Source organism: Diplotaxodon limnothrissa, linkage group LG5 (assembly GCF_057381915.1).
Source record: "Diplotaxodon limnothrissa isolate DT_005_m linkage group LG5, D_limnothrissa_male_GT1.1, whole genome shotgun sequence".
NCBI classification, from domain to species: domain Eukaryota; kingdom Metazoa; phylum Chordata; class Actinopteri; order Cichliformes; family Cichlidae; genus Diplotaxodon; species Diplotaxodon limnothrissa.
This window is the reverse complement of record NC_140600.1, coordinates 39,436,786-39,462,080: the sequence shown is the minus strand read 5'-3', so window position 1 is coordinate 39,462,080 and position 25,295 is coordinate 39,436,786. Positions and strand designations below refer to the sequence as shown.

The 25,295-nt window shown below is 43.9% G+C and overlaps 1 protein-coding gene across 1 annotated transcript in view; it reads left to right on the top strand.

Moving 5' to 3' along the window:
* The window catches only part of LOC146632883 (dedicator of cytokinesis protein 3-like), a 247,985-nt gene that overhangs the window by 76,628 nt on the left and 146,062 nt on the right, over positions 1-25,295 (top strand). The window contains exon 2 of the mRNA XM_085353604.1: positions 16,257-16,340. Coding sequence (XP_085209730.1) covers positions 16,257-16,340 — 84 coding nt within the window. The remainder of the gene's footprint in view (positions 1-16,256; positions 16,341-25,295) is intronic.

Genomic DNA, 25,295 nt, shown 5'->3' with positions numbered 1-25,295 from the left:
GCTCAGTCAGTGAAAGCTTTTGGAAGAGTAAAAGTGAGAGATAGACTAAGAGACACCCAGACAGGCAATAACCTTGTGCTGTGTGAATGCCGTCAAGCTACTCAGCCAGACCGCATACCACCACATGTACAGCCATTGAATGGAGGTCCTGTCTGGAAGATTTCCCTCCTCACTGAATCTGTTGATGACTTCTCAGCCAAGCTTAAGAAACTAATGGTAGAAGAAGGCAAAACAATTGATGATGTTAGTGCCTTGCTGTCTACTGAAACCCCACAGGAAAACTCCCCTGAATCCATCATTCGGGCAGTCGGAGACCTGTTAGCGAAAACTATGCGACCTACCAGTGAGAATACTGCATCTCGACGTCTGCGGATATTCTCTGGCCACTCTCCCACTCCAGCAGGTGAAGAGAGCCTTGATAGCTGGGTTGAGCAGGCTCGCCTGATGATTGAAGAGTGTGACTGCTCTGAGAGAGAGAAGCGAAGGAGAGTAGTTGAGAGCCTAAAGGGACCGGCGTTGGAGATCATCCAAGCTGTACGGCGAGATAACCCTGATGCTAGCCCGGAGAGCTATGTAGAGTCTCTAGAAAGTGCATTTGGATCCCTGGAGTCAGGTGAAGAATTGTACCTCGCCTTCAGGAGCCTGGGTCAACAGCGAGGAGAAAAGCTGTCAGACTTCCTGAGAAGACTGGAACGCTCTCTGACCAAGGTAGTGCAGAGAGGGGGTCTCCCTAGCCATCGAGTCGACCGTGCACGTATTGACCAGCTTATACGGGGTGCAACTGAGTCAGAGATAATGTTACTGCAGCTAAGACTCAGAGAAAGAAAGGAAGAGCCACCCGCTTTCCTGAAGCTGCTCAGTGAGATTCGAGAAGAAGAAGACCATGCAAGAGTGAGGCATGAGTCAAACACCACAGTTAGACAAGTGAAAGTTGGCGAAGAGACAAAAGCCAAATCGACAGAGGTTCAAGAGCTCAAAGCCGAGATCAAAGAGTTACGCTCTGAGCTTAAAGAGTTAACAAGCAAGCGCTCAGATGCCGAGCTAATGTTGAAACAAACCAAGAAAGTTGCTGAGACTGGCGCGGAGAATGAAGTCCAACAGTTAAAGCAGCAAGTTCAACAGTTACAACACCAGCTGACCGTTATGGCAGTGTCACAGGGTTCAACCCAAACTGACTCAACAAAGAGAGATGGGAGAGCCAGACGAAGCAAGGTAAACAGACCATATGCTGCAAAAGATTCAGAAAGTTACTTCTGTTACCGGTGTGGGGAGAATGGCCATATTGCCACCCACTGCATGGCTCCTGAAAACACTGCCAAAGTAATTCAGAGGCTACTCGGAGCCCTTCGTAGGAGCAAAGAGGGAAAAGGAGCTACAGGTGGCGCTTCTGAGCCCACACAGGTCGGTTCCATCCGGAAAAGTTCCGTGCACACATCCTCACAGGGTGGACTCCCAGAAGGATTGGTCGGCCCGTCCATGATGACCGATGTGACCATAGAAGAACAACCATGTAAAGCTCTCCTTGACAGCGGCTCTCGAGTCACCATTATATTTGAGAGCTGGTATTCCCGTTTCATCCCCAATGTGCCCATTCTTCCTTTAAAAGATCTCGCCATATGGGGACTGAGTGATTCCAACTACCCATACAAGGGGTATGTGGCAGTTGAGGTGGGTTTTCCCCCCAACTCAAAGGAAGCTGTAGAGACAGTCACTGTCTTGGCCTTGGTGTGTCCAGATCCAAAGAGCCCAGACCCGGTTCCTGTCATCATTGGCACTAACTCCCAGAAACTGCATTCTCTGCTGAGAGATTGTGAAGAGGTAGGAGGGAAAGATGAGATTCACTCACTGAGGATAAATAGTCTCTCCTCAGAACTGCCCTCATCACTCATTAGCCAACAAACAGGCGTGGTGGGTCATGTGAAGTGGCAAGGCCCCGGGCCAATCACTATCCCTCCCTGTGCAGTACAGTATGCAGTTTGCAAGGTGGAACAACAGCAGCCATTAGACAAAAGTATTCTAATGGTGGAGGTGGGCGAATCTACAAACCTCCCAGCTGGAGTGTTGGTTCCACCTGTAGTACTACCATCTTCTGAGATGGACACTAACAGTTTCACACTTCTGCTAAGAAACGAGTCCCAAAGAGAGACTATTGTCCCCACTGGTACAGTGCTAGCTCAGGTGTACTTGGTGGACACTGTCACTGAGTTAACAAAGACCTCTGCCCAAGAAAGGTCTATTAACCCTGAACTGTTTGACTTTGGAGATTCTCCTATTCCTGAAGAGTGGAAAGCCAGGTTAGCAGCAAAGTTATCAAAAAGAGCGGATGTTTTTTCCCTGGAGGAGTGGGACGTCGGCTTAGCCAAAGGTGTCACTCACCACATAAGGCTGAGAGACCCTCGACCATTCAGGGAGAGATCTCGCAGAATCGCACCTGCTGACATTGAAGATGTCCGACGCCATCTACAAGAACTGCTGGCAGCCGGCATAATCAAAGAGTCACGCAGTCCGTATGCTTCCCCGATTGTCATAGTCAGGAAGAAGAATGGCAAGGTGTGGATGTGTATTGATTACCGTCTACTGAACTCCAGAACCATCCCAGACCAGTACACTATGCCACGCATAGATGATGCACTGGATTGTCTGACAGGAAGCAAGTGGTTTTCTGTACTGGACCTGAGAAGTGGATATTACCAAGTGGAGATGTCTGAGGCTGATAAAGAGAAAACAGCTTTTATCTGTCCTCTTGGGTTTTTCCAGTTTGAGAGGATGCCTCAAGGCATCACTGGCGCACCCGCAACCTTTCAAAGGTTAATGGAGAGAGCTGTTGGAGACATGAACCTGATTCAAGTCCTTGTGTATCTGGATGACCTTATTGTGTTTGGCAGGACACTGGAGGAGCACGAGGAACGGTTACTTAAAGTCCTGGACCGGCTGGAGGAATGTGGTCTCAAAGTCTCCATTGACAAATGCCAATTTTGCCAACCCCAGGTGAAGTTCTTGGGACACATTGTCTCTGCCTCTGGAGTTGCCACTGATCCTGAGAAAGTGAGTGCGGTGACTCACTGGAAGAAACCCACTGATCTGAAATCCCTAAGATCTTTTCTCGGATTTTGTGGATACTACCGGCGGTTCATCAAGAACTACTCCGCCATAGTCCGCCCTTTGACAGAACTGACCAAGGGATATCCTCCTGCACAGGGTAGCAAAAGGGGTTTCACTAAAGGAAAGCAAAATAGCTACTTTCGAGTTGCCGAGCCTTTTGGTGATCGGTGGACCCCAGCTTGTGATGACGCCTTTCAGAGCATTGTTTACAAGCTCACACATGCTCCAGTCTTGGCATTTGCTGATCCAGCCAAACCATACATCCTACATGTTGATGCAAGTTTGGATGGGCTAGGAGCAGTCCTGAACCAAGAGTGCCCAGAAGGACTCCGCCCGGTAGCGTTTGCCAGCCGCAAGTTGAGTCATGCAGAACGGAACTACCCAGTTCACCAACTGGAGTTTTTGGCTCTGAAATGGGCAGTAGTGGAAAAGTTCCATGACTACCTTTATGGGGCTAAGTTCACGGTGAGAACTGATAATAACCCACTCACCTACGTCCTGACCACTGCCAGGTTGAACGCGACAGGTCATCGGTGGCTAGCAGCACTCTCCACCTATGATTTTAGCATTCAATATAAGCCCGGCCGTGAAAATGTGGATGCCGACTCACTGTCCAGGAGTCCGCAAGACACAACAGATGGATGGGTGGATATCCCACCTTCTGGGGTAAAAGCTTTGTGTCGTCGGATCACTACAGATGGTTTTCAAGAACACACCACCAGATTTGTTGACCAGCTGGGTGTTTCGCCAGATGCCATTCCAGCTTTATATGCAAACTTCACTCAGATAGAAGTGGGCCCGCTGGAACAGCTAAGCCTGAAAGAACTGTCAGAAGCCCAAGACTCTGATCCAGTTATAGGTGTGGTGAAACCTCAGGTTGAGAGAAACCAAAGTGTTTCAGCTTCCACGCATGCAAACCCAGATGTTGTGTTGCTGATACGAGAAAGATCCAAGTTAAAGGTTAAGCGTGGCCTTCTGTACAGAGTCACCACAAGACCCTCTGGTCGAGAAGTGAGTCAGATCGTCTTGCCTGCTAAGTATCGGCCAATGGTACTAAAATCAGTGCATGATGATGCTGGTCACCTGGGCACAGAACGAACTACAGAGCTCATTAAAGACCGGTTTTACTGGCCCAGAGTGGCATCTGAAGTTGCAACATACATACAGAACTGTGGAAGGTGTGTAGCTAGGAAGTCCATCCCACAGAAAGCTGCTCCTTTACAGCACATTACCAGTAATGGCCCACTAGACCTGGTCTGCATAGACTTTCTTTCTATTGAGCCAGACTCTAAAGGCATGGCTAATGTGCTGGTTGTCACTGATCATTACACCAGGTATGCTCAAGCATTTCCCACAAAAGATCAGAAAGCACTGACTGTCGCCAAAGTCCTTTTTGAAAAGTTCTTTGTGCATTATGGATTGCCGGCTCCCATTCACTCAGACCAGGGTAGAGATTTTGAGAGCAAGCTCATTAAGGAGCTATTGACCCTGCTGGGCATTCGTAAGTCCCGAACGTCACCTTACCACCCTCAGGGTGACCCGCAGCCTGAGCGTTTCAACCGTACTTTGCTAGCAATGTTGGGCACCCTGGATCCAGCTAAAAAGCCTAAGTGGAGCCAGCATATAAGCCAGCTAGTACATGCTTACAACACCACTAGAAATGATGCCACAGGATACTCGCCCTACTTCCTCATGTTTGGAAGAGAGGCGCGACTACCCATTGACCTGTGTTTTGGTGTGGGGTCAGATGAAGAAAATGACTTAAAGCACCACCAGTATGTGGCTAACATGAGAAAAGAACTTCAAAAAGCTTACCAGCTAGCCGCTGATGCAGCTTCCAGGAACAATGAACGAAACAAGAGACTGTATGATGCGAGAGTTCGGAATCAGACACTTGAGGAAGGTGATCGGGTGCTGGTTCGGAATCTGGGCCTCACAGGAAAGCACAAACTACAAGACAGATGGAACTCACTACCTTACATAGTGATCGCCAAGTTACCCAATCTCCCTGTGTATCGTGTAAAACCAGAGAGAGGAACTGGTATTGTGAGGACCGTGCATAGGGATCACCTGCTGCCCATTGGTTACATGGTCAGGATGTCTGCTCCATCAGAAAAGACAGCGCGACCAAAGAGACCAAGGACCAGGGCACAGCAAGTAAGGTGTGAAGATGAAAGTCAGACACAAAATTTGGAGCATCTGAGTGAAGATGATTGGTCCTCAGAGTCTGAAGAACAGTGTGTCTACTATGAACCTCCTTTAGCCTTTCGCGACAGTGTTGAACCTCGACGTGAGGAGGTTGTGAGCCTTCCTGACCATATGGAAAGTGATCATCCCAGTGTTCATGAATTGTCCGAGGTGGAGGAACAGGGGGAAGAACTCTCAGTAGTAGTAGATCAGACGGAGGAAAGTTCACAGCAACACCAAGACTTGGTGGAGGCTGAAGAGCTGGAGGACAGAGATGTTCCTACACCTAGTATCTCAGTTGGGGGTGCTGACTCAACCTATGACCTCCAAACAAAAAGGAGAGTGAGACCTGTTTTGCACCTCAGTTATGATGAACTTGGAAGGCCCACTGACAGACCTGTGACTATTAGTTACCGAGGTATGGTAATTCAGATTTGCTACGACCCTGACTCCTAAATGTTAATGCCCTAGCCAGTACTCTTTAGTGAGATTTTAACTGGCCTAATGAAAATAGGTCTGATGGGGACATTCAGACATTCAGAAGGGGGAGGGTGTAGCCCTGGCTATATAAGTAGCTCATTATTTCAATTTGTTCATTAATATTGATAGTTAATTGCAAATGTTTAATGTGTTCAAGAATGTATACCTGCAAAGTATGTGATGTGTGTCAGTTAAATGCACAACCTTTTTATTTGTATTTTGAGGTTTATGTCATTATTTTTGATATGGTATTGATATGTACTACAGCTCCAGTGAACCCTGAAGTAGTCTCAGGTAGAGGGGTGGGAGTAAGTGGGGAGCCGTGTGCACTCTGCAGGAAGCGAGAGAGACGAGAGCTGAACAGTGTCGAGTGAACGCAGAGTTCTTAGAAGGGCGACAGACGCATTTTCGGGTTGACGGATAGTTAACTGGAGTCGAGAACTGTTGTACCCTTCTGTGAGTAGGAGGAGACGGACGTCTTGCTGGTGTGTCAGAGAGGTCCCTTCTGCTGGTGTGCTGAAGTTATGTGTTCACGTGGGAGCACGTGGAAAGGACGACTGTGAGTGCTGCTGCCGCGGCCTGCTGGTAGCCGTGACCCAGTTTCCCCGCTATCCCCTTGAACTGCCTGGAGGTGTGAGTACTGTTGTTTGCACGTGCTTTTTATTTTTACTGCTTGGCAACAAGTGAAGCGACCATATTGTTTTAGGTCCCAACGCACCCGAGCCACGACTCAGGCCTGCAACGAGGGGTTTGCTAGCAGAAAGACTGTAGCACTTGAGGTGTGTGTGTGTGTTTGGTGAGAGTGCGTGTGGGCCCACAATATTATTTGATTATTTTGTTTCTGTTGAGGTAGATACCTTATCATTGTTTAACAAACTTTATTGATTTTACTTATTTTCTTTGTGTTGTTAATTCAGCATTCACTAAAGTGGAGTTAACTTTATAATTGACCTGCTTGTGTGTGATTTATTTCCATGTAGTGTAGTTTTATTACATATTTAATACCATAAGCATTAAAAAGGGAGTATCAATAGGAAAGTAACAACAGGAACCCAGGGCCCCTCTCAATAGAACGTGGGACGGGTGTTACACACACACACACACACACACACACACACACACACACACACACACACACACACACACACACACACACACACACACAGATTTGTACATGCAGACAGAAGTACACTTACAGGAAATAAAAGCACTAATTGGGTCTTTGGTTTCCAGCATGTTAACCATATAAAATAATATTGCAATGTAAAAATATTCGTCTCGTTTCTTTCCACATGGAAACTTCTTGGCAGCAACATCTTTAGACATTTGACTATCTGCCCCTTTACTTTAAAATTGCCCTCTCTCTGGAGATCCCTTTCCCCCTCTTTCTCTTTTGCTTGCACACACAGTCTCCCTGTGGTTCGGTTCACACTTGAGACTATTCTGTCATGTGTTGTGTGCAGCAGGAGAGGAGGACCCAATGTGCAGACTCCAGGAGGTGAAAAGTACATTCCAACAACAGCTTTATTGCTGAGACCCAGCCTAACTAAACTGACTGGCAGGCTGGCACACAGTGTAACGTTGAAGACACACAGACCGAAGGAAACACAGGGCTTAAATCCACAGAGGGAGGAATCGGGGAATGGGAAACAGGAGGGAAACACAGCTGGGACAAATCAGGGCTAACGAGACAAGGGAAGCAAAACTGTGGAACAACTCTAACATAAACCACACGGAGAACCTAAACTTAGAACAATCCTATAACCCATTAGACAAAATGTTAGAATATAATGAAATAAACAAATTCAAAGAACCAAAAACACAAAACACTGTGTCGACGAACCGGGCGCTCAACATGTTCACATTGTTTATCTTTCATATCTGTGAACTGAATGCACAGATGTGTAAATGTGTGATGCGTTCGTGGAGGATCGAGATGCAGAATACAACATTATTTGCATTCGACCGTTTACAGTGAAAGGAAAGTCCACTGGGACGCATATTGTTATTAATGTGGTTTAATCCCAGTATATGTGCCCACTTGGGGCCTGTGTCGGGCTGCAGACAGCACCCACTGCAGGGACCCCAAAGGTTCCCTCTCAAAATTCAAATTCAAATTTTATTTGTCACGTACACAGTCATACACAGTACGATATGTAGTGAAATGCTTGGACAACTGCTCGTGACCTAAAGAGAACAAAAAAGGAAAAGGCTATGAATAAGATAGGAAATAAATATGAAAAATTAAAAAGGGTAAATTTAACTAGGAAGGAATAGAATATAAATTAAGGTTAAAAATGAAATAACTGTACAACACAAATTAGAATGAAGGGTAAATTTAACTGGGAAAGAATAAGATAAAATATATAAATTAAAGTTGAAAATAAAATAACTGTACAACAAAATACACAATATAGAACTATATAAGAATGTATGAAGAAATATAAATAAATATATACACAATAACAGCAGCATATACACAATAACAGCAGCGTGATTTAAGTAATGAAGTGAAAACAAAGTCCAGAAAGTCCAGTGTGTGTGTAAGAACTGTATGTGTGGGTCAGTACTGTGTGGTGGTGTGATTGAGAGACCGTATCGCCTGCGGGAAGAAGCTCCTCCTCAGTCTCTCTGTGTTGGTCTTCAGGGAGCGGAATCGCTTTCCTGACCTCAGCAGAGAGAACAGTCTGTTGTTGGGATGGCTGAGGTCCTTCACGATCTTCCTGGCCTTGGTCCAGCACCGCCTGCTGTAGATTGAGTGCAGGTCAGGGAGCTCGGAGCGGATGGTGCGCTCAGCTGACCGCACAACCCTCTGTAGAGCTCGTCTGTCCTGCATGGTGCTGTTCCCGAACCAGGTTAAGATGTTTCCCGCCAGGATGCTCTCTATGGTGCAGGAGTAAAAGTTCCTGAGCACCTTGGAGGGCAGTTGGAAGTCTCTCAAGCGTCTGAGGTGGTAGAGACGCTGTCGGGCCTTTTTCACCACGGTGTTGATGTGACAGGACCATGACAGGTCCTGCGTGATGTGAACTCCGAGGTATTTGAAGCTGTCCACTCTCTCCACTGGGCACTCGTTGATGACGGGGGTCTGGTAGTTCCTCTCCTGCTTAGTGCTGAAGTCCACTATCAGCTCCTTTGTCTTACTGACGTTTAGAAGGAGGTTGTTCCTCTGGCACCAGTTCTCCAGATTCCTAATCTCCTTCAGGTAGGCCGTCTCGTTGTTATCAGAGATCAGGCCCACCACGACAGTGTCGTCAGCAAACTTGATGATGGTGGTGGAGCTGGTAGTGGCCACACAGTCATATGTGTACAAAGAGTACAGCAGGGGGCTCAGAACACACCCCTGGGGGGCTCCCTCTCAGTGGCTCAAAAGGGCAAAGATGTCTACGGGCCCACACGAGCCCACACGAGGCCCTCCTGGGTTTACTGAAACCTGTACACAGGCTCCAAAGGGCAAAACAGCTGTGGTCCCTGTATGGGAACATCTACTCAGGGCCAACGTGGGAAGTGTGAGTTTGCCCAGCTCACTTAGTTCACCCACAACTACCCACTGTGGGGCCGTGTGGGCACGTTTTCTGGGTAGTTCCACAGATAAAATGTGCATCTTTGAATTTCCAAGTTACAGAAGCTCTTACAGGCCTCAGCCTCGCTGCAGTTTCACCTTTAGGCTTTGATCTTTCTGAAAAGTTTCAACAAGATCCTGCAGCTTGGTTTTCTTTTTATATTTTAAACTCAGCAGGTGTCAACAGCTGTTAAAATACAGATCAGTTAATGAGAGGATCCCACTTTAAACTTTGTCATCAAACACTGCTCTAAGCTCATCTTTTAAAATCTTAGGAAAATGACTCCAAACAAGGCGAGTTTTTAAAGTTATGCCTTCTTTTTACATTCATTCAGAGCTTTCTCCAAATGATTTCATTAAACAGAATTCTATTTTTGCCATGTTGATCTTTAATCCTTCTACTTCTTGTCTATTGATGTAATACATGTACTTTGTATACATATTGTAAACTGAGGAAAGCGTCTTTCAGCTGTTACCTTCGTCTCAAGCTGTTTACATGTTTCTGTGCCAAACGCCTGGACTAACACCACCCCCGAGGAGTTTGTTTCTCCTCCTTGAGAGGAGTTTATCGGGCAAATTTATAACCAGCTACTCTGTGGAGCCACTATCTTTCTGAACTGAAGGAGAAATGGCTAAAAAGAAAAGCAAGCGCTCCTAAAAATGTCTGGAGGTCATCACAACACCTGTGTGATAAGATCATTTAAAAGCAGAGCTGCTTTGGTGAATGTTTAAAAGGTGGCAAAGAAACACTTCCTTGAAAAATGTGTTTTTCACACCAATTTCCAATTTTCCAGGCATATTGGCAGACGTGTGACCGGCCTCTGAGGGAATAACTGACTCGAAGGAGAAAACTGGAGTCGAGAAATGTGAATATAATAATGAATTCTGTGTAAGCAATGTGTTGTGAAAGTGATCCATGTCCTAATTAAGCAATCAGGGTCTCGTATAAAAAACTATTAAAAGGAAAAAAAGGAAATGATCACCTGAGGGGTGAACTTTTTATAATACCTGTGCGCCCTCCATGCAGTTGATTGGCTCAGCTGTTAGTGCTGTTAGCTCACAGGGATCAGAGGACCTTTATGTGATGAGTTTGCATAATCTCTGCACCAGTTTTCTTAAGTTTCTCCCACCATCCACAGACGCGCTCAGTTAATGTTGACCGTCTTCTCACTAAACAGATATTAAATCTCAAGAGTTTCACTTCCTTATATTAAAAAACTTTGTGCTGTATGTAATTAGCAAAACAATGAAACTGCAAAATAATTGCAGTGCTAAGCAAAGGCAGAATCGTCTCAGCGCTGAACAGCACGACTTCACAGACCAGAGGCTGAATCAAATCCTATATGTTCGTCTTTTATCTACAGTCTATATGTTCTATGTGCGCAGTTTCAAATACAGCAGCAGTTTGAAACGGTGCTTTTTGTGGAGCTTATTGGAGAAACTGCAACTTAGTTGGATTTACTGTACTGCACACCGTTTCATCCAACTTTCATCTGATGGCCCAAAACATTTAAACATCAGGTGTGTGGAGCTCACACAGACGAGGTTTGTAGCACTACAAACCGAGACCAGAACAAAACTCCAGACACATGTAGACGATAAAAAAGGACTTTATCACTCCTGTGCTCCTGAGGTCCACAATTTTAAGGGAATACTTGTTCACACACGGACCCCCATGTGGCCACTGTAGCAGTAGAGATGACAGAAAAACCTCTGGGTGAGGCTTCTTCCTGTTAAAAGGGAGTTAAAAGTGCTTGTTGACATTGAGTCATATGATTGTTGGGTTTTCTCTGTATTATTGTCTTTACCTTACAATATAAAGCACCTTGAGACGACGGTTGTTGTTGTGGTGTTATATATAAACGAAATAGAATAGAATTGAATTATATACCAGCTGTAATCATTGCTGCTCTCTGCTTTAAAATCTCAAAGAGGGGGTGGCAAAGAGAAGATACCCCTAATTGAGACCCTACGGATTAGCTTTAATTGCTAAAAAACCCTCTCATGTCCTATATGTGCAAGTTTTTAAAAACAAATGTAATCTTTCTTGTATATTTCTACTTGTGGGTGTTGAAATTCAAGTGTTTCAAAGTGTTTTCTCTGCATTTGGATCTGAAAACACGCAACGATGCTGCACTTAATAAAAGATGATAGGAGATGCGTTTGAACAAGTTTGCAGCATTTTCCAGCGCGAGCACTGAAGTGCAGTTTGTTGATTTCTTTTATCCTGTTCGAACTCTTTTTGTAGTTACTCATGAATCTTCAGTGTGGCACACGGCGCTCTGAGGTCCTTTACTTAAAAGCTTGTGCCAAATATGTTTTCTTCAAATGTACAACCTTTGTTCCACTGATGAGAAGAAAGTTCCTTCTTTAAATTATTCAGCGGTGAAATTTGTGTCATGTGTCTGGATCAGTTTGGATTTTGGTGGAATTCTTGAGCAGCAATTAAATATTGAAACAGAGCTTCCGCAGTCACACTCCAAATTGAATTATTCTGTTCACTAAACCATCTGAGAAGTGGCGTGTGCACAAACACACAGTTTCCTGCACACGCAGCTTTGTTTCCATCATTTGTTTTTTGGGACTTCCTTCATCCTCACAATCTCATTCATACACAAACACGCACAGACGTGGAAAGGCCACAGGCTAAGTGGTGTGACTGGCTTAACAGATGTGAGTCATTTGTCAGACTATTGACCCAGTCCGCTGGATAATCTAAATGCCAATACGAGCCAGATAGAGCAATGCTAATCCCCGTGAGTGTTCGGTGTGTGTGCCTCTCCTCATCGTCTCTGCTCTGCCTCTTGTCTTCTCTGGAGAGCTCTTAGCTTTGTGGCAGCTTCCCCAGAGGCACAGAAAGGAAAAAACCCAAACGGACGTCTCACCAACAGGATGAACCAGCAGCTCCAAGAGTTTCAGTTCCACCTTTATTTGGGGATATTTGTCCCTAACTTACTGTTTTTCAGAATTTTTTAATTTACATAAAGTTTGTTTAATGAAAACATTGCTGTTCCTGTTTGAGTGCTGCCGTGGTCGAGTGGTTAACACGTTCACGCCCTGTGGTGTCTAAAGAATAGATGCATGGAACCACTGAAGACCATCTGATTTTTCATTAGTAGGGATATTTAAAGTAAAGTCTTTCAGGGATTATTGGATGTTCCAGATCAACCTTCGGTCTGACTGGATAAAATAAACTTAATGTGTATATGAAGCACTTTCATTAATACTGACTCCCTGGGTCTCATCCATCATAATTTCCATCCACAGTCTTTTCCATCAGATTTCTATTTCTGATTCCAGGTTATGCAGAGTTCTGTGAATACAAGATGTATTGTGCATGAAATCCACTGTTTGCAGTGTAAACTGAGGTCATCATGTGTTTCCTGCCAAGTTTTATGTTGTCTACAAGCCCCACCCAGAAAATGTTGTGACGCTATATAAACTGAAAAATAACTATGGTCTGCAATGATTTGCAAACCCCATAAACTGACAGTTTCTCCACACAGAAACGCTGAAAACACGCGTTTAAATTGAGACATTTTACTATGCTATGAAAAATATGAGCTCATTTCAAATTTAAGGGTTGCCACATGTCTCAAGAAAGTTGCGATGGGGGCAACAACACGGACGTCTTCAGCACTAAAGAAGACGTCGACCATCAGGCTTATTATCAGCTAGAATGGGACAGCGTTCTTCTCCCAAAAGTCCGGCAGCTGCTCTGCTCGGGTCCCAGACGTTGATGAAGGCCTGTCTAACGTTTCTGACACATGTTGCTGCCATCAAACTCAAAATAAGCCTTTTTTCTTAAACCTGTACATTTTCTCATTTAATGTGTAGATTTGTAGATGATTCCATTCTATGTTTTTTAGTTACATTTCAAACAGCTTGCAAACATTTTCAGTGTTGCGTCCGAGTCTTATCCTGATAAATAAGATGAGTGATTATTAAACATCTTTCCAGAAAGTTTCATCTTTCTTAAATTATTATAATCAGCACTAAATTTGCATGCTTTACTAAAAGGGTAATGAAATGAGACAGACTGATTAACTGATGTTAATTTCAAACTTCTGTGATGATCTGTGAGTTACAGCTCTCCTGTGTACATTACAGTAAGTGAGACGCATGCTGTTCTCTTTGGTGAGCCAGTTCTTATAATCTGCAGTCGTGAGCCAGAACAAAAGTCCTCTGATCACGATTACATACGTTTGGATAACAGGTGGGAGGAGGAGGAGGATGGAGTCACGCTCGAGCAGCGTTCAGAGAAGATGAGGTCAAGAACAGGGTCCATCAAAGCTAACAAGCTATTTACAAAGAGAGCGTGTAGCATGGGAACAATGGCAGCCGTCTGTGTCGAGAGAGACCGAACACTGGTCGCTGCTTCGGCCTCGGAGGGCTACAGCTCCGTCTCCTGGCGCGCTCTTCACTGTGCTTCAGTGTTTTTTCTTGTTGTTGTTTTAACACAGTCAAACTCCAGTTCTACTTGGAACATGACAACTAGAGGTTTGTGGGACATAAAAGGTAATTGAGCAGTGGTTGGTTGCATTTTACACTTGGTCAGGGCAAGACCGTGAGAGCATGACAGGGTCTCTGATGATGCCAGGGACTATGATGGACTGACGTTGAAAGTCACAGCCAACAAAGAGAGACACACGGGGATGAAGGGCTCGAGGGAGTTGAGATTGTCAGTGACACAATCCAAAACAGTGACAATCCCAACTGATCGCTGCTAATAGTGGAGACAGAGAGCATTACAGTGACACAGAGAGTGACAGCGACGGCAGAGAGCGAGAGTGACGCTGATGATACGGAGACAGATGGTGACAGCAACACAGAGACAAAGCCAGGCAGAGACAGATGCAACAGTCCCGTCGGTGTGAGCTGTGTGTCCTCGCTGCCACAGTACCAGACTGCAGTCGGCAGCTCAAACTACAGTTTGCTGTGTGCACAGTAGCTGATTTTTTAAGCATTTCCTTCAGATTACAATCTTCTAAAATGGTTATGTCGTCCAATGTCATCTTTGAACTGCAGCTGGTAATAGTCGTCCGTCTGTCCTGTTGGTCCACTGCTAGCTGGAGAGCCTCTCACACAGAACCTAGGACAGGCGGAGAGCTCGTTCATGAGCCGCTACGAGTGAGGCTGCAGAGTGGTGGCAACTTTTTTGCGAGCATCTGATTCATCAGCTGTTTGTCTCAAAGTATGGCAAAGAACAATAAACAATAAAAGGTGAATCAAATGGACCATTATGGCAAGGCTGGGATGGTCAATTTGGTAAAGTAAATCCGTTGGGCATCTTTCTTTGCCTTTAGACAATAATTCTGATGGCAAAAGAGCCAAACGGGACAGGCAAAAAAAAAAACAAACAAAAAAAAAAAAAGTATGGCAAAGAAGAAAAGCCTTTAAAATTTCCATATCTCCACCTAACAACAATACAAGGTACTGTGTTGTCTTTGGGAAACACAACAGTGATTATTAGAAACCGACCTCCTGCCTGCACCCAGGTTTGACTAGAACAGCGTTACTTCAAAGTGAAAGGATTTGTGGGCATTAGCAGAAATGACTAATGCCTTGGACTCCTCTCTCGTCGTCTTTTTACAGGTGGCATCTAGTTTTCTTGAGACCTTTTTAAAGATTTGCTGAAATTTGAATTGCAGATGTGGCGCTGTGTTAATTCAGCTGTGTGTAAAAATTCAGTTTTCACTGTCTTTTTTTATGTGTTTGCTCCGAGGCGGCAACAGCTCTCAACCCTGCTGTGACATGAATAAGTTGGCAACATTATTACCATATCTGCAACTTTTGACAGCTTTTTCATGCTTTCCATCATTTTGATATCTTGTGATTCTTTTTCTTAAAAAGTCCTAATTTAACAACATCAGGAACAAAATGACATGTGCAGCTAAGTGCGACGCCTGAGCCCTGCAGAGGAAAACAGCACTGACAGCGAGACCTGCAAACGGCATGCACAGATGACACGTTGCGTAAACACCCAGGGACTAAATTTGGAGACTAAGAGTGGGATTGGTGACAGAAAGCATGATTGTCCAGCGTGAGCACGACTTGGTCTTAAAGCTGTCTTTGTCTTCAAGGTCAGTTCACCACAGACTCAATGGGAAAGATGTACAGTCTTTAAAAACAAAGAGCCTTTATCAAAGCAGACAGTTAAACAGACAAAGACAGTTTTAAGATCTCGTCTTGTTCTGCGTTCAGACACACCTGTGGCCTCCTGTCTGAACACCTACACAGACGAGAGGACAGTATTGAGTCGCCTCGTGGTCGACGCTATCGCTCTTAGAGATGCATTGAAATTGATTTGAACTGTACCCATTTTTACCTCGTGACCTGGAGACTGTGCTCGCATCTTTTAGCATTACAGCTGCATTTGTGCCTTAACAATAGTTATATTCATAATAATGTCCGCTGCCCTCTTAGCCAGTTTACTCATGATTAAGACACCAGTGAGACTTTAACCTGCACGGTTAGATTTCCTGATGATCAATTTAACATTGCAGTCCTGTAACAGAGCCGCTTGCACTGACTGCATCAGCAGGATGAGCTGTGAGGCCCGTTGTTTACTGGGTGTACTGGAGCAGTCATGAGGAATATGAACATCAACAATGCCTGGTACAGCACGGTCTGGATGTGCTCAGTCAAGCTCTAATGTCTAACGTCACCCTGTTGTCATGGGACAGACACGCAGTGATGAAAGCAGACGAGGGCATTACTTTGTATTTATGTGCTTTGATAACATCCTTTGATCAGTGATGAAAATAAGCTGTTGCCGTCCAAAAGTTCAGACGCCGATCTTTCATGCCGTAACCTTTTTCTTGTATTGCGTGCATGTTCGACAAATGTCAGAGCGTCTGCAGCTGTTATCATTTTCTCTGTCTTCCTAGGATCTCATCTTTTCCCATCTCTCTCATTCTCTCCACAGTCATCTGCAACTTCCGAGGCTCAGTGACTCAGGGTTTGGCTCTGGAGGTGGGGGAGACTGTTCAGATCCTGGAGAAATGTGAAGGTAAGGCTTCTACCTGATTGATAGCTTCATGAGATGCTGCGGGGGCGGAAGTTTGATGCAGCGGTAATGTCATTGATCATCGTTACGACTGTAAGCATCAGTAAACATGGTAAATATCCCCCAGAGCGAGCATTTTCTTTGCATCTCGCTCTTCTGTTCAAAGGCGTTTGCATGCATATAGAATAGAAACGGTGAGAAGAGAAACAGTGCGTCTCCCGGCAGCACAGCAGCCAGCGCAGGAAGTCATAACTCTAATTTACAGTTATTTTCTGCAAAGATAAAACATGTATGTCATCGCTCACGTAGATATTACATAATAAGTTATCAATTTATGTCCTGTTCCCTGCAACAAAGTTGTACAATCTCATTTCATACACGACTGGTTTGACTGCTGTAACCTGTAGTAACGCTAAACGTACCTTTCCAGGTCCTTATGAAACACTCTGGCTCCAGCCGTCCACTCCACTCCAGTCCTCACCGTAACCATAACCCTGTCACGTTTTCCACAGTGATTCAGGATCAGAACATAAAACACATTTACATGTATAGATTCATCCCAACCGGCTTTCAAGCCTCAAAACGCGTAACACAGATGATTCATCAGTATGTTGTAGGGGTGGGGAAAAAATCGATACTGTGTAGCATCGTGATATTTTGTTTGCTAATAATGTATCGATACAGGGACGGCAGAAATCGATATTTTGTTACAAAAAAGGTTTTTGTGCTCTGACTTCAGAGCATGTTGATCCTTTTTCTGAGCAAGAATCCTGACATTCCTTCACTGTCCAAATGTGTTTAACTTTTTTTTTTGGCAGCAATAAACATGACAGTTTACTTATTTTAATTTAAGACATTTTATATTTTAATTAAGTTTAAAACTTTTTTATTTAATGTAAAATTATATTTTGTTTTAATTTACTTTCAAATTCTTCAGTTGCTGAATGGGCTGCATAGTTTTCATAAATTGCATAGTTCAGAATAGCTATAATTGTACCAGATGGTTGCATTCAGTTAAGTTGGACTAGACTGTAATACAAACCGTTCAGTTTGTCAACAATAAAACTGACTGAAATGAGAGAAAGACTGAGTGTGAGACTTTGATATTAGATAAAATGAATATTGATAAAGTTTACCTTTATGTACAGAATCTGAATATCGCAAAAATATTTTTAAAAATTGCGATAATATCGTATTGTGCGTTAAGTATTGTGATAATATCGTATCGTGGGATGTATGGTGATTCCCACCTCTAGTATGTTGCTCGTTGGGATGAGAACGTGTTTTACGTTCTTGATGCTTGCATTGTCTGTACCATGTTCCCAGTATACTCTACATCCCTAAGCATGAGTCCATGCTGTTATAGTAATCAGTGTTATATGAACATAGCTACTAACAAGTGAATCATGCAAAAAACAAACTATTTAAAATCTTCTGGTTATGACAGCCAGTTCAATTTGACTCGTTTTGTTTCTACTTCCAGCCAATAAAGATAACACATGAAATCATCTTCTACTAGATTATTGTGCAAAAGCGACAGTGTTTTATTTATTACCTAAAAAATGAAATAAAGAGGAAGAAAAGGTCAGATGTATGTGTGATGTGGACAAAGTTATTCTTAGACAGATTTTTAGGGTTCTTATCAGGTAGCCAACTACGCCAAATTTCCAAGGCAAAGCCCGACATACGACATAAAGACCTAGAAAAGCTCATTGATGCTCTCATTACTTCGAGATTGGACTATTGCAATTCTCTTTATCTAGGCCTCCAACTTTCCCTCATCCAACGCCTCCAACCAGTCCAAAATGCCGCAGTACGTCTTTTAAGCGGCACCAGAAGAATAGAATAGAATAGAATAGAATAGAATTCAACTTTATTGTCATTGCACATGCACATGCACAAGACATGATCATATCACACCTGTCTTAGCCAACCTTCACTGGCTCCCCGTCAAATCCTGTATCGTTTTAAAAATCCTTTTGTACACTTATAATTTTAAATAACTTGTCGCTCAGCTACTTAATCGACCTCCTTGACCTTTATATCCTCAAGAGAGCATTTAGATCCTCCAATCAATGGCTCTTAGTGCAACCAGTGTCCCGACGGAAGACTAGGGGGCATCGGGACGCGATTGCTGCACATAAACTTTGGAATAGCCTGCCGGTTGATATCCGTGTGTCGGAATCCATTCAATCCTTCAAATCATGTTTAAACCCACCTGTTTAAGCTAGCCTTCGAAACAAATTTGATTTTAACTTCTACCCGGTCCGCGCTTCTTACCTGTAACTATTCTGTATTTTCTTTGTTCTTCTATTGTTGTAATCCTGCAATGCGGCACTCGTGTGACGCACTTTGGTGTACCTTGGTCTTTTAAATGTGCTATAGAAATAAAACTGAAACTGTAGGTTGTTCAAAGCATTTCAAGCAGCTCACCACCGTTAAAGTTTTGAGAACAACTCCAAGTCTGTTCCAGTTATTGTCTTTATACCGAAGCATATCGATCATTCACTGCAACTGAACATCTTTAACAGTGTAAATAACCTTCGTGGGTGTTTGTGTTTAAGCTACTGTTTTCACTGGTACTTAACTAGAGAATGTAACCTAATTTGTAGGATTCAGAGCCCCCTCTCTCCATCTTATTTCCCTAAATTTTGTAAAAAACCACTGAAAGGAGTCCACGCCCTTCTAAATATTCTTCACGCGGCCCTCCTTTTAGTCCCTGTTATCTGAAAAGAGAACACTCTTGTCATTTTTCCCACTAGTTTTTGGTTAAAAAAGCAGCATTCAGAGCTGCAGTGGTGCAGTCTGCTGTTTGCTTCAGTGAATCACAGTCGGTCCATTTCCCTCCAGATTTTTATGAGGCCACCACACAGAAAAGCCTTCACGTTAATGCTGCGGCAGCGGTGGCTGTGTCGCCACAAATGTGCACAGTAAAAACAAAGTGGCACTCATTGCTGCATTCATAGTTCCCTCAAATAATGAGTGTAAATAGCCTGTAATAGCCTCGTGCGGGCCTGGATGGGAGCCCAAGTTATTAGCTGCTGTTTCTCCCATTGTTATTTCTAGTTTGACTCACAGAAATTAACAACTCAAGCCAGGATGTGTGTGAAGCCAGAAAATGTTGTCTTTTGCAGATAATGAGTGAGTATGTGCTCCATTAGCCACAGCTGGGGAGGACGCTAGCATCGATCTAATGCCAGGGGCTGATTAGGCTTCTCTTTACCCCGAGGGGAAGATGTCCAGAGGAGGAGAGAGGAATAGACAGAGAAGGAAATATTCTGTTGATGGGTTCACTTTGTGCCTTCCTCACCCGCCTTGTTGTGAGGAACTACAATCTGCACTTGCCTTCATTTTCCTCCCGCTTCCTCTGAACTCCAGCATCCTTCCTTTACACTCCTCTGGTTTCTCTTACATACACTTCTCGTCTCTTGTCATCTATGCATATTGACCAGGCAGTCTCATATTCAAGGCTGAGCTAATTCCTTGGCATCCAATCGGCGTCTAATTTGATCGGGTTATGAAATGCAATCCTGCTGGCGAGGGACACGACTTATTATCCGAGCCCTTGTGGGAGAGACTGGCATCGCAGCTTCCCCTGTAGCACGCAGCGATTATCAGGGCAAACCAGGGCTAACTGTTGTCCAAGATCCCCGAGGAAATTTCAAGAACTCGCTCTGCAGCTTTGGTCATTAACTGAACGTGTAAATAGATTTGTAGAAAATACCCTCTAAACAAAGGGCTGCTACAGCAGGACCTACATTTATTAGAAGATGCACTAGTCTAACGTTTAGAGCGACAAACACAAAAGAACTGTTATTTATTATTTATCAGTTAATATTTTCATTTTTTATTGAGGTCAAAGTCCAGAAGTGATCCATCATTGCTAATTCTGCTGCTGCAGGAGGACTCGAGGTCTCGGTTAAAATTGGCTTCATCACAGTAGCCCCCCCCCCCCAGACAGAAACTCAGGGGATATATTGACAAAGCCATGAAAGTGGCAGCCGAACTGTTGGAGTCCAATCCTCAAAGTCCACTCCACAGATTACAGTCACAGCACTTAAGAAAGCATTAGAGTTCGATTAGAGGGCCAGCAGCCATTTCAGGTATGTGATTTTATTCTCAATACTGTCAGCGCTGCTGAAGCGCCCATAGTCAGCTGAGTGCTAATTATGTTGGAGAGGCTCTTCAGCTGTAAGATTTCTCTTTTTTTGAAGCAAACTTCTGGCACTGTGCAGAGAGCAGCTGTCAGCAAATAGCAGCTAAGTATGAAGATAACCTGATGTTATAATGTGACACTCGTTTGAAGACGAGTCATTCTGTGTGTAAAATGTGGTGGTTAAAAAGTCCAAATCTAGCAAAGCAGGGTTTTACCAGATTTGATTAGCTGGAGGGAAGCTCAGCTTTGATTGGTTATTATGCCATTGGTTGTATCTGACCTCGCCTATCAGAGCAGTTAGAGGCAGACTAAACGTTAGGAAACACAGTCAATGAACAAAAAGTCATTCGCCATGAGAAAATATCCACATTGTGATTCATACATCAAAATATGGCAGTTTTATTCTCTCTCTCAATGTCACTGCTGTGAGGCTGCAGTAAATCCCTTCAGGCTGAACACTCAGGTTTAGTCTCAACACTCCACTGAGGTGGCAGGAAAACCATCAAAGGAACCCAAATACGAAAAGACAGAGTAAACAACAACAGACAGCGCGAGGAAGATCGAGGAAGAAAAACCCAAACTAAACCCAAACACCGGTGAGAGCGAACTCAACCAAGGTAAGTAGGGCAAGGAAAGGAAAAAAGGCAGCAGTTTGCCACATTTGAAACGAACCTTCAAAATAAAAGAGGATGTAAAGATGGTGAAAGCATAAACTCGCAGAGACACACAGCGAGACACAGATAGACGTGGCATCAGGATGTAACAGGGGACAGGCGGGCAGGCTGTGGGGCGACCCTAAGCGACCTGGTTTAAAGAGCTGGAGCAGCCTAAGACAAAGACAGGGCTCAACACAAGGGAAATGAAGAATTTTCCAGAAAACCATCTTGTTTTCTGAACACTTTGGAGAAAATCCAGAACACACTGAGGGGGGGCTTCTTTCACTTCTCTAAAGGCCAACACCACAGCCTTAGAAAGCCCCCTCCAGAGTGACCACTGGTGTCATTGTAAATACACTGAGGTGGTGACAGTCTGCATCAGTGAGCCAGGCAAGCATTAATAGATGTATATTTAAAAAAACAAAACACGTTTTTTGTAGGCTACTTTAAAAATGACCTGATTTCCACTGGTTTTGCAGCACCTATCAGATGGTTGAGCATTTAAATGGAAAAATGGAAGGGTGTGTAAATGTAGACAAAGTTTTTTGTTGCCAATAAGTCAAACACAAAGTATTAAAACAGCCTTACAAAGACACGGTTCTTCCTGTTAAAAGGGAGTTCTTCCTTCCCACTGTCACCAAAGTGCTGCTCATAGGGGCTCATATGATTGTTGGGTTTTCTCTGTATGTATTATTCTAGGGTCTACCTTACAGCATAAAGCACCTTGAGGTGATGGTTGTTGTGATTTGGCGCTGTGTAAATAAAACTGAATCAAAAATTGAATGTTAGAAGCACAGAAGAGCAGCCGTGCTGCTGCAGAAGCTCGAATCACCTCTAACGTTTGGATGCTGTTTTCAGAGCTTTTTCGAAATGCGGACTCATGACAGGGATGCTGTGGATCCTTTAAAAGTCCAAAATAAATGATCCTACATAAGGATCCAGACAGCAACTACTGTCCCCGGCTACAGAAAAGACAGTGGAGTTGGAGTAGAGATGAACAACCGTCACAGCAACGAGTGACTTTAGACATAAATGTTCATAGAAAAGGTGAAAAGTGACTTTTTTAAAGACCTTTAAAAATATGAGTACTGTAACTGTAACCATATATAACAAAAATATTAAGATGGGCAGGGTGATGGGTGACCACAGACACAACCACACAAATAATGAAACAAGCTCCGAGTCGTTTGATTTGATTCAGAATTTCAAGTTTTACTCTTTTTACTACTTGATTTTGCTCGTACCAAATTGCTTTCATAAAATTTACTGCAACTAAAGTCTAAATCGTGGACGTTCACCGTGGTCTTTCCTTGGAGCCTGCTGTCGAGGCTAAAACCATCCCAGAATCAACAAGTGCCACGATTAGTAGCAGAACTACAGGTGGAGCTGATAAGATTTGATCTGCAAGGCTATTAAGGTTACTTTTTATCAGGGTTAGCAGGAAAGACACCTGTAAGATTTAGAGGTAGTACGTACTGGGCGAGTCACCTTATCTCAAATCAAATCAAATCAAATCACTTTTATTGTCACATCACATGTGCAGGCACACTGGCACAGCACATGCGAGTGAATCGGCTCCAGAACTGTGCATTATCTATGGATCAGGGATTAGGACTTCTTTTTATCAGAGAACTGAAATCAACTTCCTGGTTTTGTGGGCCTACCAATCGACACCATCCATTGCAATGGAAGATCATTCTCCTATGGATTTACAGAAGGTTTGTGGAAACCTGAATTTCTCTGTGGACTCTGATCTCCAACTCAAAAAGCCTGATTGGTGCAAAGAACTGCGTAATCACAGAACAGCTTCAGGTCTCCAGATCTAGCGGCTAACAGAACAGACATCACGTTTCAGCCACTTCTCTGCTTCTTTTCAGTGAGTTTTTCCTGGGTGGGATAGCGCCAGTGTTGTATAAACTGAGGAGGCTGTGTTCCCACGGAGTGGATTGGTGGCTCAGCTGCAGCTCGCACTTCTATTGGATCCCTGTCAAAATTACAAAGAAAAACAGCCTCATGGGTGCTATTACTGCATCAACAAGCAACTTCTTTTTCATTAACTACCTTGAGGTGTGCTCTACAGGGTTACAGCAGCACTCAACACTCATATTTGACTGATTTTGTAGCTTGATGGAAACCTGCATCCACCGCGTAATGCAGTTTTGATAATGAGCGCAGACTGAACATGCATTAACTCGACAAAAGTGTTTTGCAGGGAATTTTATTGGTAATTATTTTGGTAACGGTGCAAAATGATTATTCTAATGACCACTTTGTGAGCTGTTTAGATGCAGGAGGCGAGACGATTGCTCTTCTTCAGAGTATGCTATAATTTCAAATTACTGTATATGCACCTGCGTGTGCACCCATGTGCCACAGATAAACACCGGCTCTGTAGACGCTGTTTCCACCGCTATAATTCATCCAAATGTTTCCCCTTGTCACTCAAACCTCTTTCTTATCCCCTACAGATGTGGTAAATTTACTCTCTGTCTGTCACACACACACACACACACACACACACACACACACACACACACACGCACACGCACGCACACACGCACACACTACGTCAGGTCTTACGAATGGGCCGAGGCGCTGCTGGCCCAGCCCATGACTGATTACCATATAGATGAGAGGTTGGGGAGTAAACACAGCCGTCATAACGAGGGTGATAAATGAATCTTGATTGGTTATTAATTACTCAGCCAATTAAGCCCTCCTCCATATTCAGATCAGATGATGGGAAGCTGCAGAGAAATGGATCTCATGATTTTACAAGGAGATGTGATGAAAGTTAAAGGGTCTGATGTGCTGGACAGCACTGGAACATTTCCGAGTATTTAGTAAATGCGTGCTGATGTTTCACTGCGAGGGTTTCATGATGAGTTCTGTTATTTCGTAGTCTTACAGGAAATTTCTCCTTTATTTTCTGAACTGTTGTTGAAAGTGTTTGTCTCGGAGACATGCTGGCGATTCAGGTGATGTCTGCTCTGATAAATGTACAAGGAATTGCCTTCCTAGCTGTGTGCATTTGGTAGTCTAAGAAGGTCAAAGTAATGATTTGCATCATTTTGATGTAAATAAATGCTTCTTTTGGTTCACTCTGTCACTGACAGACAGTCGCCACCCAACCCTCACATTTCCAACGGCCAGAGGCACAATCATTTTTATTTCCACTTGGCTGGAGACAAATGATGTCCCCACTGACTAAGAGGATGTCTGGGTGCTTCTCCTGCACATATTTAGTCCCTGGATACCAGCAATTTTAAGCTGTCAAGATTTTACTCCAAGTCGAGTCAACTTTCATGGCAGCTTTCTGCTCTGCAGAAGCATCTGATGAATGTCCATCCATGTGGAAAGAACGGCGGTGTGCTCTGAGCCCTGAAGAAGAAAGGGGTCCATCACTGTCACGCACGCGGGCATGTACTGTCCTGTAGGTCATACAGTGGTAAGAGAAGAAGTGTTGAACCGGTCTCTGAACCAGATCACGGACAGATATAGACCGAACTCTCTACTTCAAACACCTGAGCGAGCACCAGCCTCCCGTGCAGAAAAAACATGGTCACATAATGCTGGCTTCAAAAGTGAGACAGTCCCAGGACACTCGTGTTAAAATTTCATGATTGAAGTACTTGAAAAAAGGTTTTTAAAAACGTCCTCAAAACATTTTCAGTGTGAGAAACGCTTCGTCACTCATCCAGGTGACTTTGCATTATGACTCAAACTAGCACCGCTGAAGGTAAATGGCTGGGAGGTCAGCTACTTGATCATGAACGTTTCTCCCACTGAAAACGCTGCGTCCAGATGAACAGAATCAACTTTTGTGGATTTACTTACCTGGATTATTGAGCGTGCATCAAGACCTTTTACAAAAGTTGTTTTTAAATAATGCGGAGCCTACAATTAAATGCTGTCCTGCACACGTTCTCAGTCCCAAAGCGTAACATTTTACACTAGGTCACAAATCATCAACACATTACGTTTCCGGCTACCCACCACGTTCCTAAATGACGACCTCGGAAAAATGAGGAAATATGAGAACCGTCCGGACTCAATCTACACATGTTCACTCTTTTCCTTCAAATCGCTTCGAAACACGCTATTTAACGTCATTAAAGTCCTGGTTAAGGTCAGGAATAAGGTTAG